We start from the raw sequence: 27,541 nt of genomic DNA on the forward strand, positions 1-27,541 counted from the left end.
TACTGTATGATGGAACTCTGTACATAATGTACAAATGGAATCAGTAACTGAAAAAAAAAACAATTAACCAAACTCTACCTGCTCTTGGTAAATGATGTTGAGGCTATTAATTTAATACCCACAGCATCAGTTCTCATCTACAATTAAAGCTAGAAAGAGGACATATTATTCCAGTTTCATTATTATGTATTTGGCACACAAAAATATTCATATTGCCACTGAACTACAGTCATTTTTGTACCATTATTCTCTAGGTAGAGATTAGGGTGTTAAATGCCATAATAAGATTTAAGCTTATTTGTATAGTTTACACATTGCTTGTAAGAAAAGCCCATGAGAAACAATCTACACTGACACTGCCCGCATTCCTTACCACTCACTCATAACTCCTCATATCAACTTTGGTCTCTGATCAGGCAGAAAATCCATTGTCTAAAATGTAATCTCCTCGTCTGGGTGCTGTGTGCTGGCCACTGTGTACAGATCAGTCTGTAGTCAGCAAATGTTTCCTGTTGCTGCTTGGGAGGCGGGGGGGGGGGGGGGGGGGGGGGGGGATGGGGTGAGTGAGTGAGACATGTGGGGATGTGTCTATGTAGTTCCTAACAGCTTCTGTTAGGAAGCCAAGGTGCTGAACCACAGCACTACAGCGCAGAGAAGGCCTTAGAGAGGTGTGATATTCGCACTGTAGTTATTAATATATGTAAGACTAAAATGTTCTACACTGCCATTGAAGTGATTCCTCAGAGAGGTGGGTTTTGGGGCCTGGGGACGGTTAGGTGAGCAGCTGCCGGATCTCTCGGTGGACGTAGCACAGGAAGTCCATGTAGGAGGCCCCTCCGTGCAGGCCCTTGTCCTCCACTAGGTGCTGGCGGAACAGCATCTCTGGCTGCTCTTTCTGCTTCACGATCAGGAGCTGGGAAACCACAGAGAAAGGGCTTACTTCACCAGGAGCACCACTGTGTTTCACTGTACTATATATACACTATTTGTATGAGCATCTACATATTTATCTATATACTTATGTGTATTATTACTCTTGTAATTATTTCAGTTCTGTAGAAGGGTAATATGTCATGATATATCAAATACAACAGGAGCAATGAGAACAAATGCTGCAGGCAACAAAAAGTGACAAAATTAAAACGCATGACAATAAAATCGTAAACTTTCACCCTTAAGAGCAACTAACTAGTATGTATTGGTATGTACGTATGGGTGCATTGATCTTATCTTGAGCTGTATGCATTTTCAACTCCACTGAGGTTTTTGGATTTCTCTTGGGTGTAAGATATCAAACTGTTAAATAGTATCATTTCTGATTATTCCCATGAGGAACACGCCACACACTCGATGAGCAGTTAGCAGAGTACGGCTGAGTGTTAAGGTGAGATTCATAGTATTTGTTTGTCTTGTTTTCGGCTGAAATGTTTGGCTGGTTGGTGCTTTCTCAGTACCTTCATAGAGTGAGACCGCTGCTGTCTTACGCGTTCCACAATGGATCGCAGCTTCTTAGACTGAGGACTGTCCAGCTCAGGTAACGTGCTCTGTTGGAGAGATTTAAAGGGTCGTTTATTCTTTGCTGTTTCCTTCCTTCATTTCTTCCATCATTTATTCAGGACTCACTACAGCACTCCAAATACTATCATAAAAAGACTGAACTCACTGAAAACACATTTGTAGTGCAACGCATCTGCTTACAGCCAATGTTAAATGACTGTTGCAAGACAGAAAGTTTCTTTTTTATCTAAGTACCTTTTAAAATATGTAGAAAAACTGTGCTGCTGGCCTTACACAGTCATCACCTCAGTCTTTCATCATAAACTATTTGTGGACATGTAGCATATATATTGATATGAACCACATAATCTGCAACTCTAAAAGGCCGCTTTTTTCTAAACCCTGGGGATATAAACGCTCTCTGCCACTAGAGGGCGATGTCTCACCACGTCAGAGCCAATGTGGGCGAAGGAGGGCACGTTGAAGAGGCTCTGGATGAGCTCAGGGGGGCAGGCCAGGCCCAGCCACAGGAAGAGGTGGCGGCCGTTCTCCAGCAGGAAGAGCCCGCCCTCGGCGAGGCGCTCCTCGGAGCAGCGCACGGCTGACGGCAGGGCGTCGCTGCCCATGTCCATGTTGTGCTGTGGGGGGGGGGAGTGCAGTGAGTGGGGGAGGAGACACACATACATTCCAATGGAGCCAGTATGCATTAATCAGTGTTTTATTACACTGTATCTCTACATCGATGATCTTCACTTTGGGTGCAGAGATTGCCATACATTGAAGAGCAGCTCTCTCTTCTTTTAATAAAAAGGTTAGGCACTGAGTTACTTCAGAAGCTTTCTTCACTTGCTTGTCCAAAAACAGCCACACAGGCATCTGGACTGAAGCTGATGTTTTCATTTGCAAGCTTTTCTAAACATGGACAGCACAGCTGCATAGAAGGACATGACTGCACATTAGAAATGCACTGCCTTATAAGTCTACTGCTTCTTTTAGATTTAGGAAAACACCTAGAAACAGCAGAACACCAGAAATACATGCTTTATTAGCCTGTCACTGCTTTAAAGTTTAGAAAAATACCACAGAAATATAGTGCTTTCTTAGCCTATCCCTTCTTTTATATTTAGCAAAGCACCACTGAAATTCACCCCCTTATTAGCCTATCCCTACATTTTAGAAAGAAATCACCATATATATCTATCTGTATTACCTTGTCCCACTAAAACACTAAGGCTAACACACATGTGGATTGCTGAAGTGAACATGCTTTTGCAAGCGCACTACCATGACCTCACCAGTGGGAGGAGCCGGGGGTAGAAGAGGACCTGGGTGTCCTCCACACCCATGGAGGTCATCGTCAGCCTCTGCAGGGCGCGGTCGTCTGTGGAGAGCTCCGGGCTGCCCACCAGGGGGGCGCTCTTCATCAAGCTGTTCATATACACCGGGAACACCTTCATGGCGTCCGGCAGGATCAGCTGGAGGTCAGGGAATGGGGGTGTAACGTTACTCATTTGCCAAGCACACACATTTACCCTGAGACACTTTCAATACTCAGAAGTTTACATATTATACATTCCTGCTTTACAACCATTGGACACACCCAAAATGCTGTTCTTGTACAGTTTCTTTCACTCAAGAATTATACTAATACTACCTACCTTGGTACAGAATGCTGCACACATTTGAATTTGGGACTCAAACCCACAGCCTTCAGCTTCCGAGTTTTACACGATACAGTGCAGAAAGTGAGTGGACTATCTATGTTCGGTGTCATTTTTCTCTCGCCAATTCATAAAGCTACCATCAGGCCGCTGTTAATGTAATTTACTGGCCTGGCTATTCCCACACAAGCTCTAAATCAGTGCTGTTTATAGGCATGATCACCGAGGCCTTGAGGCCCATGCTAGCCTCTCTGGGGACTGGCGGTAAGGGAGGCGCAGAATATTAAAAATCAACACAGCAGGATCTTCAGCCAGAGAAGTGGGATCAGGTCCCTGTTCTCTAAGCGCATGAGTGAGTCTCCTAAGGAGACGGACATGGATCTCTTACAGTGCATCTCAAGTGACTTTATTACTGAGGCTGAACACAGGGGATTCTAAACAACCAGGAAGTCAGCTGACTCCGTGCTTTCCCACAACGTTGCCACGCCAAGGGTGGTCCTCCAGGACAACATAACCCAGGGCAGCATAAATCTCTGCCTTTGGGCCATCCTGCAGCGCACTCTCCTGGGGGCTCAACTTGAAATTCTCCCACACTTCTTCCCATAAAATCTCAAAATGATATCAAGCTCTGATTGGTAAACTGGTATACTTCTTCACAAAAACACTTAATATTGTAGACCAACAGGTACATAGTGATGGTGGTGGCAGCAGGAGACCCCTGTCCTTCACACTGTAGCAATATGATACATAGGTCATAGGTTTAAGACCTGATTACTGTATAGGTACAGTGAAGTAATGGCTGGTGAACTGTTCTAATAACCAGTTAGTTACAGGGTCAAATCCTTGGTGTGACAGTGCTGCTGCACCTTGGAGAAGTTACTGAACCTGAATGGCTTGAGTAAAGTAATCACGGTAAATGAAACCAACTTGCTGCACAAATGCTATTTCATAGCAGTTTAATTTATGACCATAAAATATGAGCTTTGTAAGTCAGCCTGGATAAGAGCATTTACTAGACAAATAAAGGAATAAATGCCTTATTTATTCTACTCCAGTAAAAAGCTCGGCTCTTTGCCTGGGCTCCTTAACATGTTTACAGAGCTCTGAGCACTGATCCCAGATCAGGACTGACCTGGCTGACTGCAGAGGGGCTGGCACAGTTCTTCCTGTAGCAGGCCAGCATGTGGGCCGTCTGGTTCACCAGGATCTCTCTCACCGCCTTCAAGGGCTGGTTCACCATGGCGCGGTACGCTGCGAGAGATGGGAGAGCCACGCAGAGTCATTCAGGTGAATACAGATGTTAAGATCATCTCACATCCAATCCTGACACACGCTCTATAAGAAGACTGTCCCTGCTAGAAGAGGTCATCAATAGGGAATGACTACCCATTAGAACAGTGTTTCTCAATCCTACTCCTGAAGCCCCCCTGTCCTGCATATCTTCAGTCTATCCTTGCTCCAAACACACCTGATTGAAATGATTAACATGCTCTTGATTAAACCAGGTGAACTCAACTAATCAAAAGTGACTGCTGAGTTCAGTCAGGTAGGTAGAGCAGGGAAAGATGGAAAACGTGCAGTGCAGGGGGGCCACAGGAGCAGGATTGAGAAACAGTGGATTAGAAGAACCATATTGTGCCACTAGAGGGCAGACTTGGTACATCTAATGATGTTCTCATAAAAAATTAACAGGTTTTCTAGCAATGGCAGGCAACTTGATCTCACTTCTAAAGTAGCTTAAATATGCACTAAATGGGTGGTGATCTTCACAGTGAACGTTAGCACTTTCTTTGCGTGTAACACCAATAACTCCAGTGGTCCTTGTTAATTAGCAGCATCTGTGTCAGATTAGCTTTCACCCTGTCTTTCCTGATGCATATTTCTACAGCAGCTGTGTGTGTGCTGGAAGTTGCTCTGGGTAAGAGCGTCTGCTAAATGGCATAATGTAATGTAATGTAATGTGTACTGCACATTCAGATGAGTCCACAGTCAGATGTGTACACAGCATAAACCACAGTGCAGAGAGGAAATGTGATTAAGCTGTGCAGGAAAGTGACTAGAGTTACCGGACTTGGCGAAGAAGTTGATGAGGGCATCAGTCTCACAGCTCTTGTAGAGGTCGGCCAGCTGGGAGCTGCAGTTGAGGCCGAGGTTGTGGACGCGAAGACGCCTCTGTCCACTCACGGTCGTGTACAGCAAGGCGCACTGTAGACACGCATGCATGAACACACACACACGCACACACACACACACACACAAACACACATACACACATACACATATACACAAACAGACAATGAGCAGGCTGCAGAGTAGTTCACATTACACTGACCACACCCTTTCAATTCACGCAAGTAAATTCACTACATGGTGGTATATTAAATAGACCAGTGGGGGTATGCCTGGTCTTAAGAGTGCTTAATAGCACCGTCACCCCAGTGGCAGGCCTGGGGATTTGTAGGATTGCAGAGGTTGCAAAACGCAAAGAAAACGTGCCCAGTGGTTCTGATTCACACTAGTGTTGACCGGTAGCGGGGAGGAAGAGAATGGCGGTCCATCCTCTGGAGTAAACCTGTTCGCTAAGAGCTGAACAGCACAGGGTGTCACCAGCGTACCTGTATCAGGGCCCCTGCGTCCTCGGCCAGCGTGTCGTCATGCTTGAACTCCACCGTCACGGCTTTGTCACAGTCCACCGCCGCCATCTCCACGTCGGTGGTGTTGTTCATGTAGATGGCACCGAAGAAGTCCGTCGCTCTGAAGCCTGAGGAGGCAAGCACAGAGCTTCATTGCAGGCTGGGGGAATGTCTGATTATTTTAATGATGAGCCACAAAGAAATGTAAATGTAAATCAGGCATCTCACTGTTTTAGTACCTTGAGTGTACGTTACAAAATAAGAGCCCCCCCAACTGATCTGTCATGAGAGAATGACTCCAGTCCCCCCGGAGGACCTTTATTTACTTTGGACCCTGGAAAACTTCCTCCATCATCCATCATGCACTGAAGTGATCCGGCAAATGTATGTCCTAACATGATGGTATCATTTACCCGTGTTGGTCCGAACTCGCATGATGGCATCAAATCCTATTGGCTTCTCCACATCCCTCCTCAGGTCACTGAGGAAAAGGTCACCATCGACTTGAACCTGAAATACATATGAGTTTAAACTTGACAAATAAATGGCGGTATATCCACCATTACGATGACAATTCTTTAAGTAACTGAAAGGGTCCACGGGGACATGGCTTGTGTTTCATTGCTCTGGTACCTGGAAGTTGCTGTACTTGTAGACGGAGCCGCCGGTGTGCAGGGATACAGAGCCCATGGTGGCAACGTCCACGTATTGGCTGGGAAACAGGAAGAGATCCACGCAGCAGCCAATGGACACACAGTCCTGGCACAGCTGCTCGTAGACACCCTTCTGAGGCTGGAAGAGTGTCTGCAGACCAACGGAAAACAAAGACTCACTACGTAGCAAGCATGTGTTCTTACACCAGATCCACACAATGCATCACAGTAGGTACTCTAACGCACAAATCATCTCAAACACATAACTCTTTTCTTGCTTATTTTACAGCCACCATTGTCACCATTGTCACTGAGACCACTGTCATTGACATGTCATTTCACATCCGTTTAATTCCCTTATTCTACGGCCATTCCATTCATCTTTGTATCTCTGCCTAGCAGTACAAAATTTTACCACCAGATGGCATTACAGTAGTGACTCATAGTTGTGAGACTGCAGAAGATCTAATCTCTACATTTTTTGACCATAAGTGGTGGCCTCCTGATTTCTTCATACACAGGGCTTCTATTTTTCAGTACTTCTGATTGCCAGCTTTAATTAGCCAGTGATCAGACTGGTGCTCTGATAAGGCAGTGATTTTATTTTGGAAACAGACAACCTGCCCCCCTCTGATACACTGAAGCTGGTTAAGAACAGAGACCCCCAGACCTATTGCTCAACAGAAATAACTGGGTGAAAAGCCTTTAAGACTTCTCAGAATTGATTCTTAGGGGGCTGTTAAAGCTCATGATCATTTTATTTTTCTGTCGATTGGCCTGGTGTTTGCATTGCATCATTTATTACAGTTGTGAAATTGGCATTGTAAAATTTAACTGAACAAGTTACAAGTCTTCTTTGTAGATGCTGTGAATCACTTGTTTTTGTATTTTTTACCTTTTATACAACTATTTACTACTGAGGCCAAACTTTTTATTTATAATGCATTTAACAGGAGAGGTCTATGTGTAGTTACTGAGTATTTTTCTTGATTCAATGAAATTTGTTAGCTGTTGAAGTATTTTACATGCATTTTACTATTTATCTTAATGTAATCTAAAAGGACATTTTGGCTGGTATAACAGTCATTGATGGGCCTGTTCTAAGAAAACCTTCACTGCTAAAAGAACTGAGAAAATAAAACATTGGTCAAACTACCATAAAATGTATGAGCAAAATACCAGGTGATCATATTCGTGGTCACTGTATAGAATGGTCACTGTGGTTGCTTGAATAGAACAATTTAATTGAATATAAAAACATTTTCACCAGAATTATAAAACTTATATTCAAACAAAAATGACAAAGAATTGCAATTTGCCAAGACTGGGTCAAGACAAACATGTCCTGGAACATCTAGCGCTTGTGTTATCCTAGGTCTGCAGAATCACTGAGCATCTTTTCAATATGTGAAAACTTTACTGTATATGATCAAATATATAAACTGATAGCCACAGCTGTGGTCAATCTCTCATTTTTCCCCCTAAAAAGCTACCATTATGAAGTCTTTCACACACAGCTGCTGTGACAGACATCATTTATAGCCCTTCAACAACCTCACTCAAAAGGTTATTCTACTTGCCTCAGTATCTCTGCCTGTCATGACATTGTTCTACCAATAGATGGCATTAAGGGGTAACCGTCTGCTATCTGAGAGCACATTTCTGTAAGTGGCTATGGTGACACACCTTCTCTTTGTCGGTGTTGATCAACTTCTTGTCGTCTCGGTTCTTCAGTTTCCCAGGAGCCTCGGCGGTGGGGATGGAGGAGTGGAAGATGAAGAGCTTGCCATTGCACTCTGCGGCCTGCAGGAAGAGGGCAGCAGAGGGCGCTATTGTGGTGTCGTTGTGTAGGGACACAGTGCATGTATATGACACCATGTGCTGCTTACTAGACATTTATAAATAATCCCATCTGCATGTTAACTTGGTCTAGGTACGGCTAGATTTTTAGGCGCCCATGCCTCTCACCTTCAGCGCCTCCACGCCCGCCTGGACGACTGGAGCGAAAACAGTCTCGCTCTCACTGGTGTCGGCAAACATTTCAGGAATCTGATCCAGCAGACTTGGGGGGCAAAAATAGGCTCAATCAGATTTTACAGCATGTTCGTAACAAGCATGTCCACGACACTTAACAGATACAGGTTACTTATATACATTGTCACTTCATAGATACGGCGGAAAAGAAGCCGCACCACATTACATTACATTATTGTCGGGTAGCAGATGCTCTTATCCGACTTACAATTTTATCGATTTACACAACTGGATATTTACTGAGGTAACTGTGGGTTCAGAACCTTGCCCAATGGTACAACAGCAGTGCCCCAGCACGGCATAGCACCAGCAGTCTTTTGGTTACCTTACCACTGTGCTACACTGCTGCTCCTGCTGCTGCACAATTCACTGTAAAGCAGGTTCCAAAGGTGCATTTATTCTATGGAAACACACACCATCATTAAGACTGTATCTACTTCAGGCCCTCTGGTTTCTCTCTTAGGAATCGAGTTTAACATTGTGTGAAATACACCGATGTTCCCTCTAAGGGAATGCGAGTCCCTCGTGTGGACTTACTTGTTGATAACGGATCGGGATTCCTGGAAGTTGACCAGGAAGCCTTCCAGCAGCGGCACGAACATCTCGGCCACGTCGGACACCACCATCATGTGCGGTTGGCCCAGGCCGCTCTTCACGTTGTAGAAGTGCAGGATCTTGTTGTAGGTGACAAACCCCACCCGGACCGCTGAGGACTCCGCCCCCTCCTCCCTGCACAGGACGAAACAGAACGCCGAGTCACCGTTCAGTCCTGCCCACCAGGAATCCACTCCTGAACCATCTGCATTGTACCGTCCAGGGCTCATATCATAACATACATATAACCTACATATTAACATGGAAATGGCTATGTCAGTTTGAATCTGTGGAACCGCGTGGAAACATTTTAATCTAGTGCACACTGTCAAGAGTAGAATAACTTTTCTTTGGACTGCTACTCCGGTGTGGAGGCACAGTGGAAGTGGTAACCCAAAGTGGTACAAGTGGGAAAAGTGCTCTTCCACTAATGCTGTTTTAATACACGTTCCTTCCTCTGAGGCATTAGCTGTGAAACTGAATCTCGCAGGGAACTGAATCTGCGGCCCACAGTTTATATTCAGTGCTAAACATAGGTAATTACATGGAATGCGCCATTCTGAAGGTGAACGATAATATAAACAGCTGAAGTGGTCCAAGTTCCCCCAGGCCAAATGGCTTCTACTGCTAACTTTTACCTTCAGGGCGCAAAGGCTTTGGCCAACGTTTGTCGGTTCAATAGCAATTACAGCAATATTTCCAAACGCTGAGGGAGGTGTACGTGACTGAAATAATGGACCACTTGATAGTACTGCAAAGCTGCGGGTAGAGGCAGTGCTTGACAGCAGGCATAGGAAGTTGGCATAGAAGAAGAGGGCATGAAATTCAAGAGGCCAGTACCAAGCTTGATAAATACATTAATGTCTGTTCAACTGGCACATGCTCTTATCCAGACCAAAGCACCCAGCAAAATACAAGCTGTAATTAGGAGAGCCACACATTCAATCTATGGAAGTGTTATCTCACACTCTCACACAGTGCCTCAGGATCACTTGCTTCCACAAGGCCAAACCAAATAATGGACCTCACACAAGTCCCAAAAGGAACACGATTTCACCCCGGAGTTCAATGTCATGAACACGATTGGTGTTTGGCTGAGAGCCTTTTTCTACAGAAAAACGTATACATTTCCCAATGGCTTTATGTTGTTCGCTTAAACCTGTCCACATTGGCCTGTTCCAGCCTCCACACCTTAAAGCTGAATTTTGACCCTAAATTTTCTAATTAAAATGTAAATATTTACCACAAGACAACAGTGTTATCTGGCTCCAAGAACCCATTTGAAAAGTTTGCTACTGCTCTGACCTCCTTTCTAACCAAGACGAAATGATTCAGCAACTGTATGATCCATACATCTGCCCATTAAAAAGAGTCACTCATGCCGAGGGCCATTCTCTGAATATTCACTGTATGTAAAAGGTAACCTTAAAATGACCATTTAACATTTATATTGCACTGTACCTGGAAATGTGTGTTTCTGGAAAAAAAAATCCCAGAGGAAAGAGTTTATTTGGATGTCCAGTACGAAGCGTAAATGCTTGACATGTCTGCATAAACACTTTCCTGTGTTTTTTGTTCTTACAAAGATTATGAAGAGTAAAGGGAAATACAGACAAAAGTTCATCTACCGATATAACTTTAAGAGTTAAAAATATAAACCATACCATTAACCTTGGCTTCACATACTTCTTTAGTTTTCTCTTCTGGGACAAGACGTACACAATCTAAAAATACAGCATTTATCCAACGGACACTCCCCTCCGTACATGAGAACTCCCTGTCGGCTCATACACTACATCTGGAACCACTATTCCTCTCTGTGTGCCATCTAAACCCTGTGGACTTTTAATGTTTTGCAATATGCAATTGGTTCTGTAATGCAGTATGAATTATAATGTATTCTTGAGGCCACACTACTCATATGCGAGACAAAAACCAGGTTTCCACCATCAATTCAGACCCAGAGGAAGGAAGAAGAGAGGCTTTGTTTTTGTTTTATGCCTTCCACCCAAACTTAAGCAGTGACAAAATGTCATCCGTTTATAGTCTGGAATATGGTTCACCCATTTGCAGTGTATCACTGCAAGCATGCATTTCAGCATTAGCAACCTGGAGGTCAACCCCTTTTACAGCAAGGCAGACCTTCCAAAAATGCTGGAAGCCCAATGTGTTTCATATTAGTTCACCCACTTAGTAACAAAGCCTTTCATAACAAAACCTTGAAGGGAAATCTCATTTAATACTGACTACATATATAGACCTACCAAATGAAGTCACTTCCTGGTTTTATCTTTTAACATAAAAATATGGGCACAGTTATTTTTTTTCCCAAATCAGGTGTCTTGTGAAGGAGTTTTTCAGATGAAATATATTGGTCTGTGCGTGAATCACAACCTTACCTCCCACCAATGCCCCATAATAATTTTTAAAATTGCCAGCTACCAAGGTATGCTTGCTATCCATGTTTGACAGAAGGTTTTCAGTGTCTCTGCCACTAATGGGAACACCATTATAATTAAAGAGTGTTTCAGGCAGGAATTTTCAAATGATAAGATAGTGGCTTGATGTACATGTGGGATATCCTTATTTGGCACTGTATCTCATGCAGACCACATACCAACGTGATCCCTGATTAGGCCTGTAACAGGGGCATTCAGAGACCATGCTCCATACCTGGAGGTTTCTTTAACTTTCACAGAGTTCGCAGAGTTTGACCAGGTCTTGAACCTAACTATCTCATGGTTTTTTCTACTATCCTGGCATCAGGATGGTGACAGGCGTCACTCCAGGAAACCTCAGACATTCTGCTACACTGTCGGTCCGACCCCCGTTTTGCTAATCTGGTCACGAGGAACCCACAGAGCTAACTGGTATTTATTTCAGCTCAGTTCTCGATTAATTAGCTTGACTGAGCGGTTGATGGAACAATGATCTGGATTTGACAAGGAAGCAAAACATGGGATTCCTAAATTATCCCCTTTGCTGATCCAGGAGGCTCGGGGGACCACATTTCCACAAAACCCGCCAACCGCAGTGACAAACGTTGAATGTAAGGTAATCTACTAGAATATTCTTCAGGGAATTCTGGGAAACCGGCAGAATTGAAATTGATGAGAAAAGCAGCTCCTATTTGTGGCACTAATCTGACTCCATTCAGGCCTGTGTTAGTGGTGTTGCCTAATGCACACAGTACCTGGGCAGTCTGTCCAGCAGAGTCTTCAGCTCCCCACACACCAGCCGCACCAGTCCACTCTTTATGTTGCTGTAGGACACGTCAATCATGAAGATGAAGGCCGGGGGACTGGGCGGTTTCTTGTTCTGGGCGGGGCATAAGGAATGACATCAGATACGCATGTGAAAACCACTCAGCTTGCAGACTCACCTTTACGAGACAAGACAGCTGTGCATTTTTAAATGCAGTGGTTTTGATGGTTTCTGTGGGGTTTGGGGGGCAGATTAAGAAGTGTGAGGATTCTGTCTGCAATATCTGTAAATCAGAATAACTAAATTCAAGGTGAATTCTCACTGTTAAGAAGTACAGTGCAGTTTCACTTTTTCACTAGTGAAACCTAGTGGAACCTAGTGAAATGTTTCCCTCCCTAAGCACAGTTCGGCATTACAAAAAAACATTAATAGCAGCAACCAATTAACACTGAAATGTTAAATAACAAGAAATTGCGAAATGTGACTTTTATGATCCCTATTCAAAACATTTAGCAAATCCTTTTTGAAGAAAAAAGCTGACCACACAGAAATCTCTGGCCAGCTGTAGCTTGTTTTCATACTAATGTTTTCAAAATTCATTTTGTTTAAAGTGCAGTGTAACCAGTTATTAAACAAACTCATTGCCTGAGCTAAACTGTACTGAAGAGAAACAAACCCAACCATTTGTCGAGTCTGATTTATCTGTTACATACAAGACACTGGTCTTTGAATACCACAGGAAAGTAAGCTTGTAAAAACAGATATACTACCACAAGTTAGACAATGTTACATATTATTTACATTTAGTTGATTAGCAGTTGCTCTTATACAAAGCAACTTGCATAGATTACAGTTCTTACATGTTATTAATTTACACAGCTGGATGTTTACTGAGGCAATTCTGGGATAAGTACTGTGCCCAAGGGTACAATAACAGTGCCCTAGCAGGGAACTGAACCAGCGATATTTTGATTACAGTGCACTAAACCTGAACGGACACTGTTCAATGGCTGAGACTACTTGACAGGTTTATTCTCCATGTGGTGAAGCAAGGTACTGTCTTTCACAAAGAAGTGGCTTTCTCAGTGAGAGAAAGAGAGAGAGAGAGAGAGAGAGAGAGAGTGAGAGTGAGAGAGAGAGAGAGAGAGAGAGAGAGAGAGTGAGAGAATAAGAGACAATACTGTTTTTAGGGCTGTTTCCTCCAGACTCAGCCAAAAATGTACTCAGACTGCCAAGAAATAACCCTCCTACAGCTGCATGCTGGAGCACTCTGACCTCCTGAAGGTCTGCTGGATCGCTTCAGTATCAAACTGAAAGAAGTTCCACATCAAAAAGATATCCTTACCATTAACACAGACTGAGTCAAAATTCATAAGCCTCCTGCCTGTAGAATGCCACAAAACGTCACAGGAAACCCTGTCCACAAAACCATAAAGCTTTTGCTGGCTCAGATTCAATTTACCAGTAACTAAGTCCATCCTTGACTTTGAATAACATAACTGATTACGTGGCATATTTTTTAATACAACACTTCAAACACTATAAAGATCACAATGCTGCTTTAAGAAACGGAAAATGTAAAAATCGCTTCAGTTCATTCTTAAAAGTTCAGGACAAAAACCCATTGTATTAAGAATGAATCCTGGATGCACCCAGCACTGAATACAGTACAAAAAATCGTTGCGCCCATAAATGCTTTTGGAAACTAGACCTTTCATTAAAATGTCTTCATATAAGGAATTTCCCAACTGCAGTATTTGCTACAGTGGAACGTCTTCAGACAAAGTCAAAACATAGGGCTATGGGGACCGCTGTTACTGTGCAACGTGACCTTAGAGTAACCAGACATACCTCACACTTAATAATAAGTAACACCAACCTTGCAGTACTCCAGGGTGGCAGTGAATTCATAGGATCCTAGTGACAGCTCTGGCCTCTCATAGAAGTCCACTCGTCGGCCGATATGGTCCAGGTGTTGGAAATAGAACGCTGGCACTGTATGTAAACATAACGGCTTTTCAAACGTGGGACCCACAGAAGTGTGAGCCAGGGCAAAATAACTTGGAGCAGAGCTGGTTCTTAATCACTATGTTTGACATTTCAAGCACAGGCCTGGAGCTGATGGCTCCTCATACTTGTCTGCTAATACAATCACATGAGAAACAGCACTGAGTTTTGGTTCAAGAGCTTCAGCAAGAAACAGGGTGAATGTGGGCGATGTTCATCATCGAGATAAATAAGCAACATTACTGCACAATTCTTTCATGGGTATAGCACAAAAACACATTACATATACACACACAAATATGGTATGTGTGCATGTGTGTAATCTATAAATGTATATTTTAATTGTCTTCTGAAAATATTACTTTGAACAAATACAGCAGTGTATCTCGAAGCCAAGCATACTCCAATTTCACAAGTGAAGGGGTTGCTAAATAGCCCATGACCGCTTGTTTTGGCCTGTGACCACGGCGACCCGGTCCCTCGGCAAAGGAAATGGGCGGGAGGTGCACCAGGAGGACTCTGTGAGGGGGGGGCAGTCACATGGGAAGGGAAAACGTCCATTGCGATACTTGTGGCTTCGCCCACCTTCGTTGACGCAGCTGCAGAAGCCGCACTGGTAGCGCCGCCCCCCGTCGATGAACTGCATGAAGGGACACATGTAGGCCTTGCAGCGGTTGCAGCGGATTGGTCCAGCCTCGCCGTGGTTCACCACATATAGCGGGGTCTGTGAGGGGCAGCAGCAAACAAAAAATGCAGTGAGAACTTTTCTGAAAGCATTTTGTGAGGAAATAATACATCAATATTTAACAAAAAAAAATTCATGTGAAAAATCATATTTGCAGTTGGCCGCTTCATACAACATTTCCCCCACCAGTGCTCAGCAAAATACTTCTACTGTGAACTATTTTTATTTGTAAGAAAGCCATCTGACAATAGCCCAAGTCCATGTTGCAATCTAGCCATTTGTATCCTATCACTTTGTAGAGTATACACTGTATTTTATAAGGCCTTAGTGTGTACATGCTCTACAGAGCAATGACTTTTGCAAGAAGGATGAGAGTCAGAGATGTTTTAGACATTTTCCAATTACAATGAATAAAAAAGACTGTTCCAGATTTTAGAATGGTTTGCTCAGAAACATATCCTGAACCGCTTTTCATTGGCTGATTAGTAACAGAACTGCATCCCCTAGGCAACAGTCTCTGGATCGCACTCTCAGCTTTCATTCTCCCGCAGCTGAGCAGCAGCGAGCAGCTCACAGGACACTACAGTCCCCATGCACACAAAAGAAGAGAAGGAAGAAGCAGAGGGAAGAGAATTATATGAATCATATGAAATTACAGGTTATTATCTTTCCCGTGAATGTCCAACAGCTTGATTGAATTATCTAAATACGTAGCTATATGGGCAGCATGTTCAAAAAATGATTCTGACTGAGAGAAGATTATCAGTTTATTTTATAGTGATATGCATCTCTAGTCAAAACATGCCTCATACAGCACAAACTATGAAGACACTCAATTATGTAGTAGTTACAAAATGACAAAGAGACAATATGATCAGTCACTTACAGTAAGTAGTTGTTTTCAGTCTACCACACTTAGCTGGCTAGCTACATGCTATGTGAATGTTGTGTATGGTGTAACCACTATATCTAGGTAATGCTATCAATAGCCAGAGCAGACACCCCAACACAGTCGTGAGAACACTGGGCAGTCTGTCTGTACTGTAGGTCCCGGCTGCCAGTGCTGTATGCTCAGAGACTAACCAATCAATGTTGGTAGCTTTTTTGTCGTGGAAGGGAGCATAATTGGGGAATGTAATCTTTATGAAGAATTCATACCAGCAAAGAGCACCACATTATGATGAATAAATACTTTTAAAAAGTTACGTTTTTTTATCTAGCACCCAGCTTAAATGGTCTTCAAAATTTATGTTTTTTTATCCAGCACCCAGGCTAAATGGTCTTGAAAATGAATTACATTACAAAATCACTAGAAGTCAGTTTGTGCCATTATATTCTAAAACTCCCAATAAGCAAGCAGAAAGAGCAGGCAGAAATATCACAGTGAACGGAAACCTAAGGACACAAGCGTGGAGGGCTGAGGTTCAACACTTTTCCCACACCAAGTTAGGGTAGCAGGAACGTGATGAGAACCGGACAAAGAGAAGGGGGTTCCGGCCAACGCCCACACAAAGACAGGTCTCTTTAAGGCTGCATGTAAAACCATCATTGTCTAAGCCAGAGATCAGAACACTGCTTGAACCTGAGTGGGTGTCCCTGCCATATGAGGAAGGAGTTGGAATACATGCAATAATTAAGAGCGATCAGTAATCAACAGCAAGTACGCTCCTTTCCGGCTGAGATGGTTGCGAGGTTTTGTTTAATTCAGCCAAGGAAAACAAATTTGAAATCTCCTCTCTTTGGCAAAAGCCAGTCAACCATAAAGCTGTCACTATAACATTCTGGACTCTTAACCTGAACATCATTCTGGGAAGGGCAGTGATCTCGTATTAATGCACTTAATCTCAACAGCTTGACAAAAATCATACTGTGCCTGTGGGCCTGTGGATTCTAAGCACTGGCAATGTCAAAAGTTTAAACAAAAAACAAAGACCTAGAAGTAGATACACCAAACCATGATATCCCAGTATTCTATACACAATGCAGAAACATTTTGACAGAGAAATATCTATCACCTCAACTGGTATTGCTTCAGAAAAAAAATTATGAACGCCAGAAACTGGAACTGCATTAATAATACCGAGCAAGGAAACAACATCTCTGTATATTATCTACATATATATTGCTTTCTGATATACATGATCTTCACATGAACACTTTTTGGCTTAACCAACATTAAAAAAAAATAGAGTACTAAAAAAGAATGTCTGTGGAAAACAGATTTGACTGAACACTTCCATATTTGCCAAAAATTATGACAGCCAGTTTTATTTTAAAATAAAAATCCATCATCCTTGTTGAATTTTGGCTAAGGCTCAATGTCATTCTCTATGTGTCAGTCAGTTCACTCAGTATCAGAGAACATTATTTATATTTATGCCCTGTTACTCATAGGACAATGGGACTGAGAGCTGGGAATGATACTTTATAAGGTAGAAATATGAACTGTCAGAAGATTTTGTTATGTATTTATTAATATAATCATATTTGGACAAGCCTCATGTCTTTGCAGTGATGCCTTTAGCAGACAACCAACAGGCCCTGACACATGAGCTGCTGACATCCTCAAATCCCTCTGTATTTTGAATGTAGCTGAACGTGTCAAACAACTCATCAAGATAAGAGAACGAACAGGCTATTCATGTAAATCTGAATGGTGTTCGCATTCGGAATTAAGAGCGAGAAGAGGTTCTGATGCGATGCTCGGCACCTCACTGTGTGGAGGTAGTTTCGCAAGCCTTCTGTTAATGCTCATCTTTGATTTCTATCGATGCTTCACAATAAGAGAAACTAGAATTAGTGCTTTAGAAAGTTTATATATACCATCCATTTCGATTACATTTTGCCTCTTATCCTGCATTACATATAATCCAACATAGAAGAGAAAGGTCAATAATACATGCTATGATATAAACAGAGGGAGCATTTATTGCAAGATCTGTAATGCACTGCCATTTATTTGATGAGCAATCATCTGCTTTGCAAAGCACATGGAAGAAATATTTTTAATATACAACAGACAGTGCTAATCCCCTCAAGAACCGCTGACTGAGCACTTTTAAACAGCTTTTGTTTAATGTGCTGCCATGCACAACACATATTTGCAGTCAAGTCAACACCATATCCCATACTTTGACTCTAAGTACTCTTCATGGCGTCACATGACTTCCACCCCAAGGAGTGATACTGGTCACATTACTTCCACCCAAAGGAGCAATTCGACGGCGGTTTAAAAAAAAAGAAAGATGTTTTCTATTAAAGTCCACAGTGTCTCCCACACTGCCGTGGCTGTTGGCACACAGCTTCCTTCCCGCTACGCCATCGCCAGCTCAGTTTGATCTCTGTCGCCTCTTGGCGATTTCTACCCTAATAGGGCAAAAATCCATTCAATGCTCTTGGACTAACCCACGGATAATGAAATTAAGTGAAACAGCTCCTCTCCCAGAAACATACTGAAGTACTGGTTTTACCTGCGGCATGGGAACAGGAAAGCCACGCTTAAGTAGTGCTCCCTACTCAAGAGCAGTGAGAGGGTCCCATAATGCTTCAGCAAGCCGACTACTCCTCCACGTTTTGCCTGTTTTTAGGGTTTGCTTTCTTGTTGTCCAGGTAACATGGAAGCAACACACATTCCAAAAGAACTGAATCTCTCTTGCACCCCCGCCACTGTTATGGCACATTCCTATTTAAGGATTTAGCGCTCAGAACCACAGAAAACCCCTCCTATCCTCCCACAGTGGCCCCGCCCCGACTCCTGTTTCCAGGTTATGATGTGAGATAGACCATGGGGCCTCCATTAACGACATGGGGTCAGCGACGTCCAGCCGTTAAGAGCAAATGAAAGCTGTTAAAAGCGGGGCCGAGGAGAGCGGGCTGAAGCCGAGCACTCATCTCCACAGTCCCGGCAAGGAGCCCTCCAGTATCGTATAAACAAGAGGGGGGCAGCCGTTTTCTCAGCCGTAAATCTCCGCGCACATATTCCGCCGAGAGAACGTTTTTCTTTCCCTGCCTGTCGACCCCCCCGTCCTCAGAGTTCACTCGGTTAAGAGAGTTTATAATTAGATCGGTTTACTCCAATGGGAGATCTCCAGTAAGACGGCGAAACTGTTTACAACAAACGTCCAAACACAGCGCCGAAGCCCGGCCGTAAGTGAGGACCATGTGTAATAACACAAGCCGTTGAAAATAAACGAGAGCGCGACTGAAAATAACTGCATTTCACTGGCCTTTAAGAGGCCTGGATATAAGAAGTCATTGGTGGGTATTTTAAATATTTCAAAAAACACAAAATGTATACTAAGTTTTGTTTGTTCGAACAGCTATCTATTCAACAACTTACATTCACTACTGCTACAAACAACTGCCCTTCAGATGGTTTTTCTGCCCCAGCTCTGGCTGAAATGGCCCTGCTTTGGTCCCCGTCATCTTTCTCGTCCTGTTCAGTTTTGACACTTTGCTAATTTACTTTCTGTGAACAGAGGCATACTGACATTTCCTTAAAAGGCCTGCCCTTGCAGCCCTCGTCTTTTTCCAAGGAGATGCGGACCGTGTGGGACCATTCCCAGGCCTCACAAGTTTAATGCGATGCAATGTACAGCCTACCATCCCCAGCATACAATAAACACTTCAAATGTAGCCTGATAAACTTCTAATATCAGGCGGAAAAGGAGGTTTAAAGGGCAGTCACATCAAAATGTCTGCAATGTCTTTTAATGCTCTGCTGATTAAAAGTTATTACATGAAGACATTACCATCCCTGACATTTAACAGCAGGGACTTATAATGATATTTTTGGAGGACACACAATGTATTGCTGGTTTGGAGATCGGAGGTGGTGGTGGAGACGGAGCAGCAGTAAAATGACGCTCACCTCGTTCTTGGGGACTCTGGCGAAGGGTTTGATGATGGCTGCCAGGGGCACTTGGCACTGTTTAGCCAGGTCCGAGGTGCAGGGGAAGGAGTACGTGGTACAGCGCATGTATCTTGGACTGGCATTGCCTGGCAGAGAAAGGGTATAGGCATTAAACAGGACACATGAAAACCCATGTATGCTGAAACCAAGCGTTCCAGACAAACCCATTTTAATGCTCACAACCTTATGGTCCTGAACAAATAAACCTGTTTTTGAACATCAACAATGATTTTATTAGATTGTGTATACAAAGGCAGCCAACAAAGCAATGCTTCAAATATCTGTAAAAATGTAATTCCATGGAAAATAAAGGTACATTTATATTCCTTTATCTGAAAAACGCTCTTATACAGATTGACTTACAAGGTGCATTAATACAACCATCTGCACAGATACTTAAACATTAGGTTCATTCTTGAAATGTAGTGGTATTATAAGGCCACAATGGCATTACGTGCTATTGAAGGGTGTACAGACTATTATCATGCAACCTTGAACACCACAGGTTTGCATCATCACACCTTTACAAGTGAGGATATGCTGCTGTATAAGCTCATTTTTACCGATGACAACAAGCTGCTTCTTTTTTAAACTAAGACACTGCTGTGATGTCATTACGTCAGCTTCGGTCACCTTGATCTTGAACCACAAAGTCCGTGGTGACCAATGGGGGCACCTGTCCCCTCAGGTTGGTGGTATAGACCTGGCCTCCCCGCTTTGCTTGGTCATCCTCAATGACCTGAGTCTGGAGCAGAGAGAGAAGAGAACACTCAACAACATGTACAATATCACAGAGGGGCAGTGTGTTTTTTTAGAGAAATACCAAGGTTGTATTTATTGCCTAAAAGGGACATGTCTCCCTTTTATTTGAACATTTAAAGCTTTATTTCCAGGGAGAGATAAAGCTCCTTCCTACTCTGTCCAGTCGTCACTCATTTTCTCTTATTTTTAAAACTGAGATCCGGTTCACCTCCAACTAAAAGTAAACAGTGCAGCTTCACACTTCCTTTAACCTGTTTTGCCAAGAGCAGAGAACGATCAAGCTGTTTATGTAGCACGTAATGCCACAGAAAAGAAATCCCCAAAGCAAACCACTGACTGGCTGAGGAAATGTAGGTTTTACGCAGCTATGATTATGTGTTCTATGCTTTCTAAGAGGTACTGACTATAATATCTGAAGCTACCAGCAGCAACTGCATCACTTATCACCACAATTATTGTCAAGTACAGGAAAGCTGGTTACTACTAAAAAATGTCAGTCTGTAAAATAATTTGGATTCATATTCTATTGCCAGGAAGATCATCAGAAAAGCACTGTCCAAAGCCTTCCTAGCAGCCATGAAGCAGGTAAAGGGATATTCATTTAAACTATGATAAATTGACTATTATACATCTGTTGTCTTCTTTTAGACAGTGACATACGAGGCTGCCATCAAACTAAGCCCTGAAACCAGTGGAGATGAGATACTGTTTATGTGTGAAGGCCTATGGGAGGCGGTTCGAGACTCACTGTGCTGGGGATGGAGTCTGGGTCCAGCTTCTTCTGTGGTGGCCCTGCCATTTGGGCTGCTCCTGCAGGGAAGGCTCCAGGGAAGCCAGGCTGTGGCCCTGGCATCTGGCCGCCGTACGGGCCTGTCACCGGAGAGCACACGAGTCACACATGCGGATCCCCGTTCCACGCTGCACGCCAGCACGCGAGCCTGACAAGCTCTGTGCTCCTTCCACCCTCACTAGACTGGCAGCAGTAGAGCATATAAGAAGCAGGGCTCATAACTGAAAGGTTGCTGTACCCTTGGTCAAGGTACTTACCCCAAAATTTCCTCAGTAAATATCCAGCAACTGTAACCTATGTAAGTCACTCTTGATAAGAATATCTGCTAAATAGCAATAACGTAATATAATGTAATATAGTGTAGTGCAGTGCATGGTGGTTACAGAGCCGGGTTTCTACCCAGAAGGCAACAGGTTCCATATCAGTCAGGGCACTGCTGTTGTACCCTTGAGCTAAGAGCTCCAGCTGAACAGCTTTAGTAGACATCCAACATTGTTAATGTAGGAAACGTTAAAATGCAAACTATGCAAGGCACCCCAGAGTGTGGGTGGGGGGGGGGGGGGGGGGGTGTGCTAAGAAAATAAAAAATGTAATAATGTAGAGTAGAGAATGACATGAGGGACATGTCTAGTCAAACCAATGGGATGGTGTTGCTGTTGTTTCTCTACCTCCGAGAACCAATCACTACCCATCTGGTGACTGGGAGTCTGCTGCAGCTCCTACAGAACAGCGAGTAATGGGCGCGCTCACACTCAACCTTTGAGTCAGCAATTTTATCTACTGATCAGGACTGGTTTGGACAGCATTATTTGGCCCTGTGGTACATTTAAAGCTATATATGCTTCCTGATGTGTCTGATCTTCATAATGTTTATTTAAAACAAACTAATGTTCCTACTGAAATTGTATTTTAATTTTTTAATTTATTATTATAAACTATTATTTATAAACTTTTTTACTGTGCACTTGTGTCAACCAACACTATTTCCCTGAAGAAGGTGTCTGACAATTAAATCAGAAAAGATCAAACAATAGCTTTTAAAGAAGCTTTTAAATAGCTTCTAAATGTTCAAATTTCATCAACAAGACCTGACCTACATAAAAAGAGAAAACCACATGTCTCACTTAAACTGGTGTTACCTGAGATTTATCTGGATATTGACCCTTGGACATCATGACATTTGTTGACTTACAGAACGGTGAATCAATACATGGACACTGTTACTCCATTACTCAGGATTCAAACTGAAAACCAAACCTGCATTAAAAAAGGTTATGCCATTCCAAGGTTGTGCTCTTCTGAGCATAATTATTTCCTTTGTTTTAAATCAAGCTGCTCTAGGTGGGGATGTCAGTTATCAGTTGTCACCTTGCTGTGGAGGGAAGCCGTGGGGCCCTGGTGGTCCAGGAGGCTGCTGGAATCCACCACCACCACCGAGAGGGGGTGGGCCAGAGAAGGATCCAGGTGCTCCCATTGGTGGAGCCGTTGCCATGGCACCCACGGGGGGGCCAGCCCCTGTTGGCGAGGAGGCCCCTGGTGGCATGGGAGGACGCCCCATGGCTGGTGGAGGAGGCTGGAAAGACTGCTGGGCGACAGGGCTGGAGGGTGACTGAGGAACCTGCGGGGGGCCGTGACCTGGAGAGACACAGGGAATGAGGGAAAAAGCAGGCCTCAGACATGACATTTACACCTCAAAGCCTCACAGCAATTCATCACAACACTATTCTTCCACCACATCACTCTGAGCTATGTGATTTAAACACCAAAGAGGGCCATTCTACAACTGCCAATCAAAGGATATCAAAAGACCCACACAATGACTATGATAAGCCTAGTCACACAGAGTACACTACTGTTCAATTGCTTTCTTCTCAAAAAGAATAAGGAACATGCAGGTCTGCTCTCTGTATCCCTCTCTCATTGGGGCTTGCTCATACCTTTTGGGAGGTGCCACAAGAGATGACCCTACTTCCATTTTTTTGTGCACACTGAGTCACCTAATTTTTTTCCCAGCAGAACAGCAACGTATTCAGACAGGCAGTGAGGTCGCTTGCAGTTTCTTCTATTCAATCTGAACACTTCCCATCCCTTCCCATTAATTCTACCCCCACCACGCACACAATGTCTTTGTTGCAAAAATGTTCACATATGGTGTCTTGTTTCCATCTCAAGGGACCAGAAAGCACCTTATTTAGATGCTTTGAGTACATCACATGGGCCATCTATTCTCTGCCAACAGAAGGAGCAACGCAGACACATGGGCCATGTTTGAGGAGTGCGTACATTCTGAGCGCGTATTCACAGATCTTTACATCACTCAGACAGGTTGTCCTGTTCACTGTGACGGTTGTAAAAGCCAACCCGCACAGACACCAGTGAATGAACACAAAATTTTCAGCATCACCACATCCCCTAAAACTACAGTTCTTTTACAAAGAGAGGAGGGTAGCGCAGAGTCATTATCCCAGTCTCTGTTACCTACATGCAGTTTCTCTCTGCCTTTCATCAACATGGTGGATATTGTCTGTATTTTTGTTTTTCTCATGCCGTCTCTCTTCCCAGCAACTGAATATTCTAAAACTGATACTAAGCTCATGATTGGTTAAATCTGCAACACACTGACTGAAATCACAACAGGAAACTGAGGTATAGCTGCCTCCTTTGCCTTCTACTCAGCTTGCAATCAACGGGTCAACCACATCAAATTACAAAGTCAGGAACTTCCAAGTTAGATAAGATAACTTGCAGCTATACTTTGGATTACAACCAAGATCTGAGACTTACAACAAATCAAAGGGCACCACTGGGATTGTTGATTGAAATGGGACGTTGCTGATAGTCATGATGAAGGAACGTACCATATCCACTAATTTGCATGGCACTCATCTGGTTGGTGAGCTGCTGTGCAGGGGGTGGGGCTGGAGTTTGGGAGGCAGGGCTAGGGTACATGGCTGGAGGAGGCTGTCCATATGGAGACACAGAGGGGGTGGAAGCAGGAGGAGGGAACCTAGAGATGCCAAAGTAGAGTGAGCCAACAGACAAAAAAATCAGTCCAAAGAACATAAGATCTAATGACTAAACACATTTTGATGTCAAACCATTGTGTTATTGCCTCTCATGTAAGCAATAAGTATATTAGCTCTCCTCTGCTGCTATCATTGTGTGCAAATCATGATAGTTGTGAAAGTTTCATTATTACTGTTTCTGTGTTTTTGCAATTTTCCTTGGTACTGCAAATGACACTAAGCTGTTAGTTAGCTAACTATCTGTTAGATTGCTAACTAGTTAGTTAGCGAGTTAGTAAGAACAGCAGTTACCACACGTACGCACACACACACATACACTCACACACTGTATATATAATTCACACAGGACAGTCTTACCGTTGGGAGTGAGCTCCATTCTGCAGGCCGTTGGGACTGAACTGGGCGGGGCCTGGTGGTGGAGGAAGGCCAGAGGCTGAGGACGCAGGTGACTTGAGAGCCCCTGGAAATAAGCACACATCTCAGTCACATGACAAACTGCTACAAACAGCATCGTCAAGAGCACTGAGACCACTGACATTTACAAACAAGTAGACTTTCAAGAGTAGCAATGCCAAGCTTCGGTTCATTTTTAGTATCCACCTGAACTACAGTGCCGCTGTTTAAATCTTAACCCAATCTATCATTCTCATTAACAGTGATGTAGGCCTAAGATTATACAACTATATAAATATTGTATGTTTTCACAACAGGGCCTACTTTCAGACATACTGTCTGAACCTGAACAGAAGTGGAAAAAGCACTCCATCTTAAGTGTCTTACAGAAGCATTAGTAACTATAGGCTAGAGTTGCACTAGGTCTGCCCACAAGTTACCCTGTTTACAGACAGACAGACACAGGATAACATAACACCCACTCAGGCTTCCAGTGGCAAAGGTAATTATACTGATGATCAAACACCCTTACCCAGTGGTGCAGAGGGGTATGACTGGGGGGGCGCCCCATAATGGCCATAAAGAGGCTGAGCAGGCGGGGCTCCGAAACCAGAGGGATACCCCCCCATGCCAGGCTGGGCCTGAGAGTAAGGGGGCGTCGCCACATAACCCTGTTGACTCATTGTGCTTGCTGGTGGGTCAGGCTTTTCTCATTCCAGATCAGTGGGATTCGTACAACCCTGCAAAATGATAAAATAACAGACCACGTGGATTGCATCATCCCACAGTACAGCAAGAGAAACTGAAGTTATGAGGACAACATTAGCCACGCAGACAATCTGCTGGTGTCAGATGCACATTAAGGCAGCAGAGTTGGGCAGTGGTTAGAGAAAAGGATGTAGGCTGTGCGATCAAAGGTTCAAATCTCTAATGAGGCAAACATGTTCTTCCCCTCAGCTGGGAATTTCATCTAAACTGCTTCTCTGAATGCTCAGCTGTATAAAAACATAATATGTAAAAATGTAAGCTATTTTCCTCGGATAACAACATCTGTTTAGCAAGTAAATAATGTAATGTAATAGAACCAAATGTTCAAAATGCTGACTTTGAGAAGACTTTGTGAACTGACTTTCTTGCACAGCCAGCAACTGATCTCACAACTCACTGTATTAACGTGTCTCCACATAATAAAACACAGTGTGCATATGCAGGCCCGGCACTATGGGGGTGCTTTGGGGTGCACTGCACCTCAGTGCGGCCCCACTTGTCTCCTTATATCTCGATGTCTTCATAGTGTTTATGACTTTTTGTGCACCCCTGTGGATTGCAACTGCACCCCTCTGTATTTTCTCCAGGTGCCGAGTCTGCATATATGTAGGTTCCAGGTAAAGCAAAATCTGACATACGGCATAATAACAATACAGTAAGCATAAACTGTAGGTGGCAATACAGACATGTAATTGTCCATGTTATTTGCGAACAGCGTCCCTAGAATTCACCTGTTAAGTTGTCATCAAACAAGGAAACGCACACACATGCATTTGAGAGCCCTTAGACACTGAACTCATGTTACAATTGTTCCTCATGGTAAACGCAAAGTAACTGCATGTGAGCCGGCTGAATTGCCCTTGTGTAAACATAGCGGTGTTTTCTGCTAGGACAGATGTATGCTAAGATTTATATAAACAGATCCTTTCTACATACAATAATTACGCTAAAAGCAAAGCGTAGACTTCTTAGTGGTGAATGTTCTTCATACAAGGTTGCCGTCCTTCCATGTTACTTCCTTTGAAATGCCGTTAAACTTAGTGCCTTTGAAAAAAAAGGAACCAGCAATAGATAAAGTGTATCGACTTATTATGGATGTCTGTCAATCTAAAAACAACCCCATTATACATTCCAATGTATCTGTTCAGTCGAGGAAGACTGCGTCATGCCTTTTATTAACTTGTCCTTACTTGCTCTCTCAGTAATCGTGTTAGCTAGCTAGCCACAACGAAAAGTTTCGCGTGTTTCCAGATGTTTATTTCATTGGATTCTACACCGAGGACAAAAGGCCCCATAGACTTCGTGGCCGCAATTACAAGTGTAGTCAAAATTTAAACATACACACGTTCCGTTTTAATACTTAGCAAAGGCACACGACCGCATCAATTCAGAGGAAAGGGATGTGGCAGCAAGCAGCATTTGCCACGTCAAAGATCAAAATCATGCCGTTATACTTCCACCATCACAGTAAAATGTCAATGCAACACATGAATGAAAATATAAACAAACAAACGAACATATTCACAATTTTAAACCGCTACGTGTCAAAATCTTACAGACTGAGTGATTGGGAGCTGACAACGATGCGGCTACTGTCCTTTCACTTCTGCGATGCAGCTAGCTTTTTTCACCGTTGTCACGGAAATGGAGACAAATACTGAAACATAGTTGTAAATCATATTACGTAAAACAAACACCTAAAATGCATTTCTGTCTACGAAGGACACTACTCGTACGCCCGGCTTTTAGCCTTTAGAGTAGAGCCCTGTCGCTTACCTGTGCGCCAGAATGGGTGAGTTGGAGAAGCTTCGGCGTCAGTCGCTGTGTAAGTGTAAGCAAAGTGCCACGTCAAAACTCCAACACCGCACCGGTTCCTATGTCCACAGTGCAATTCACTGACGATTTTGCGCAAGCGCACGTTA

The 27,541-nt window shown here is 43.4% G+C and overlaps 1 protein-coding gene across 1 annotated transcript; it reads right to left on the reverse strand.

Annotated features, from left to right (window-relative positions):
• Positions 1 to 550: 550 nt before the first annotated feature.
• LOC118769893 (protein transport protein Sec24D-like) lies at positions 551 to 27,480 on the reverse strand. Its single transcript, XM_036517280.1, has 23 exons — positions 27,396 to 27,480; positions 25,384 to 25,591; positions 24,816 to 24,918; positions 24,291 to 24,439; positions 22,801 to 23,067; positions 21,391 to 21,512; positions 20,514 to 20,625; positions 19,839 to 19,966; positions 14,869 to 15,007; positions 14,156 to 14,271; positions 12,266 to 12,390; positions 9,016 to 9,207; positions 8,413 to 8,506; positions 8,131 to 8,247; positions 6,425 to 6,595; positions 6,205 to 6,301; positions 5,774 to 5,919; positions 5,225 to 5,363; positions 4,291 to 4,409; positions 2,793 to 2,972; positions 1,944 to 2,135; positions 1,455 to 1,544; positions 551 to 913 (listed from the first exon to the last, which is right to left on the reverse strand). Exons 2-23 carry the CDS (start codon positions 25,532 to 25,534, stop codon positions 773 to 775), a joined length of 3,090 nt encoding a protein of 1,029 aa, XP_036373173.1. The 5' UTR covers positions 25,535 to 25,591; positions 27,396 to 27,480; the 3' UTR covers positions 551 to 772.
• Between the last annotated feature and the right edge of the window lie 61 nt (positions 27,481 to 27,541).

This window comes from Megalops cyprinoides, chromosome 22 (genome assembly GCF_013368585.1).
Source record: "Megalops cyprinoides isolate fMegCyp1 chromosome 22, fMegCyp1.pri, whole genome shotgun sequence".
In the NCBI taxonomy this organism is placed as follows: Eukaryota; Metazoa; Chordata; class Actinopteri; order Elopiformes; family Megalopidae; genus Megalops; species Megalops cyprinoides.

Excerpts from the sequence above, each read along its gene's own strand:
- LOC118769893 (XM_036517280.1), bottom strand. The coding sequence starts at position 25,534 with ATGAGTCAACAGGGTTATGTGGCGACGCCCCCTTACTCTCAGGCCCAG. Across the intron at positions 20,626-21,390 it reads CAGACTCCATCCCCAGCACA|ACTCAGGTCATTGAGGATGA; the intron begins GTGAGTCTCGAA and ends TCTCTGCTCCAG. Across the intron at positions 8,248-8,412 it reads CGGGCGTGGAGGCGCTGAAG|GCCGCAGAGTGCAATGGCAA; the intron begins GTGAGAGGCATG and ends CTCTTCCTGCAG.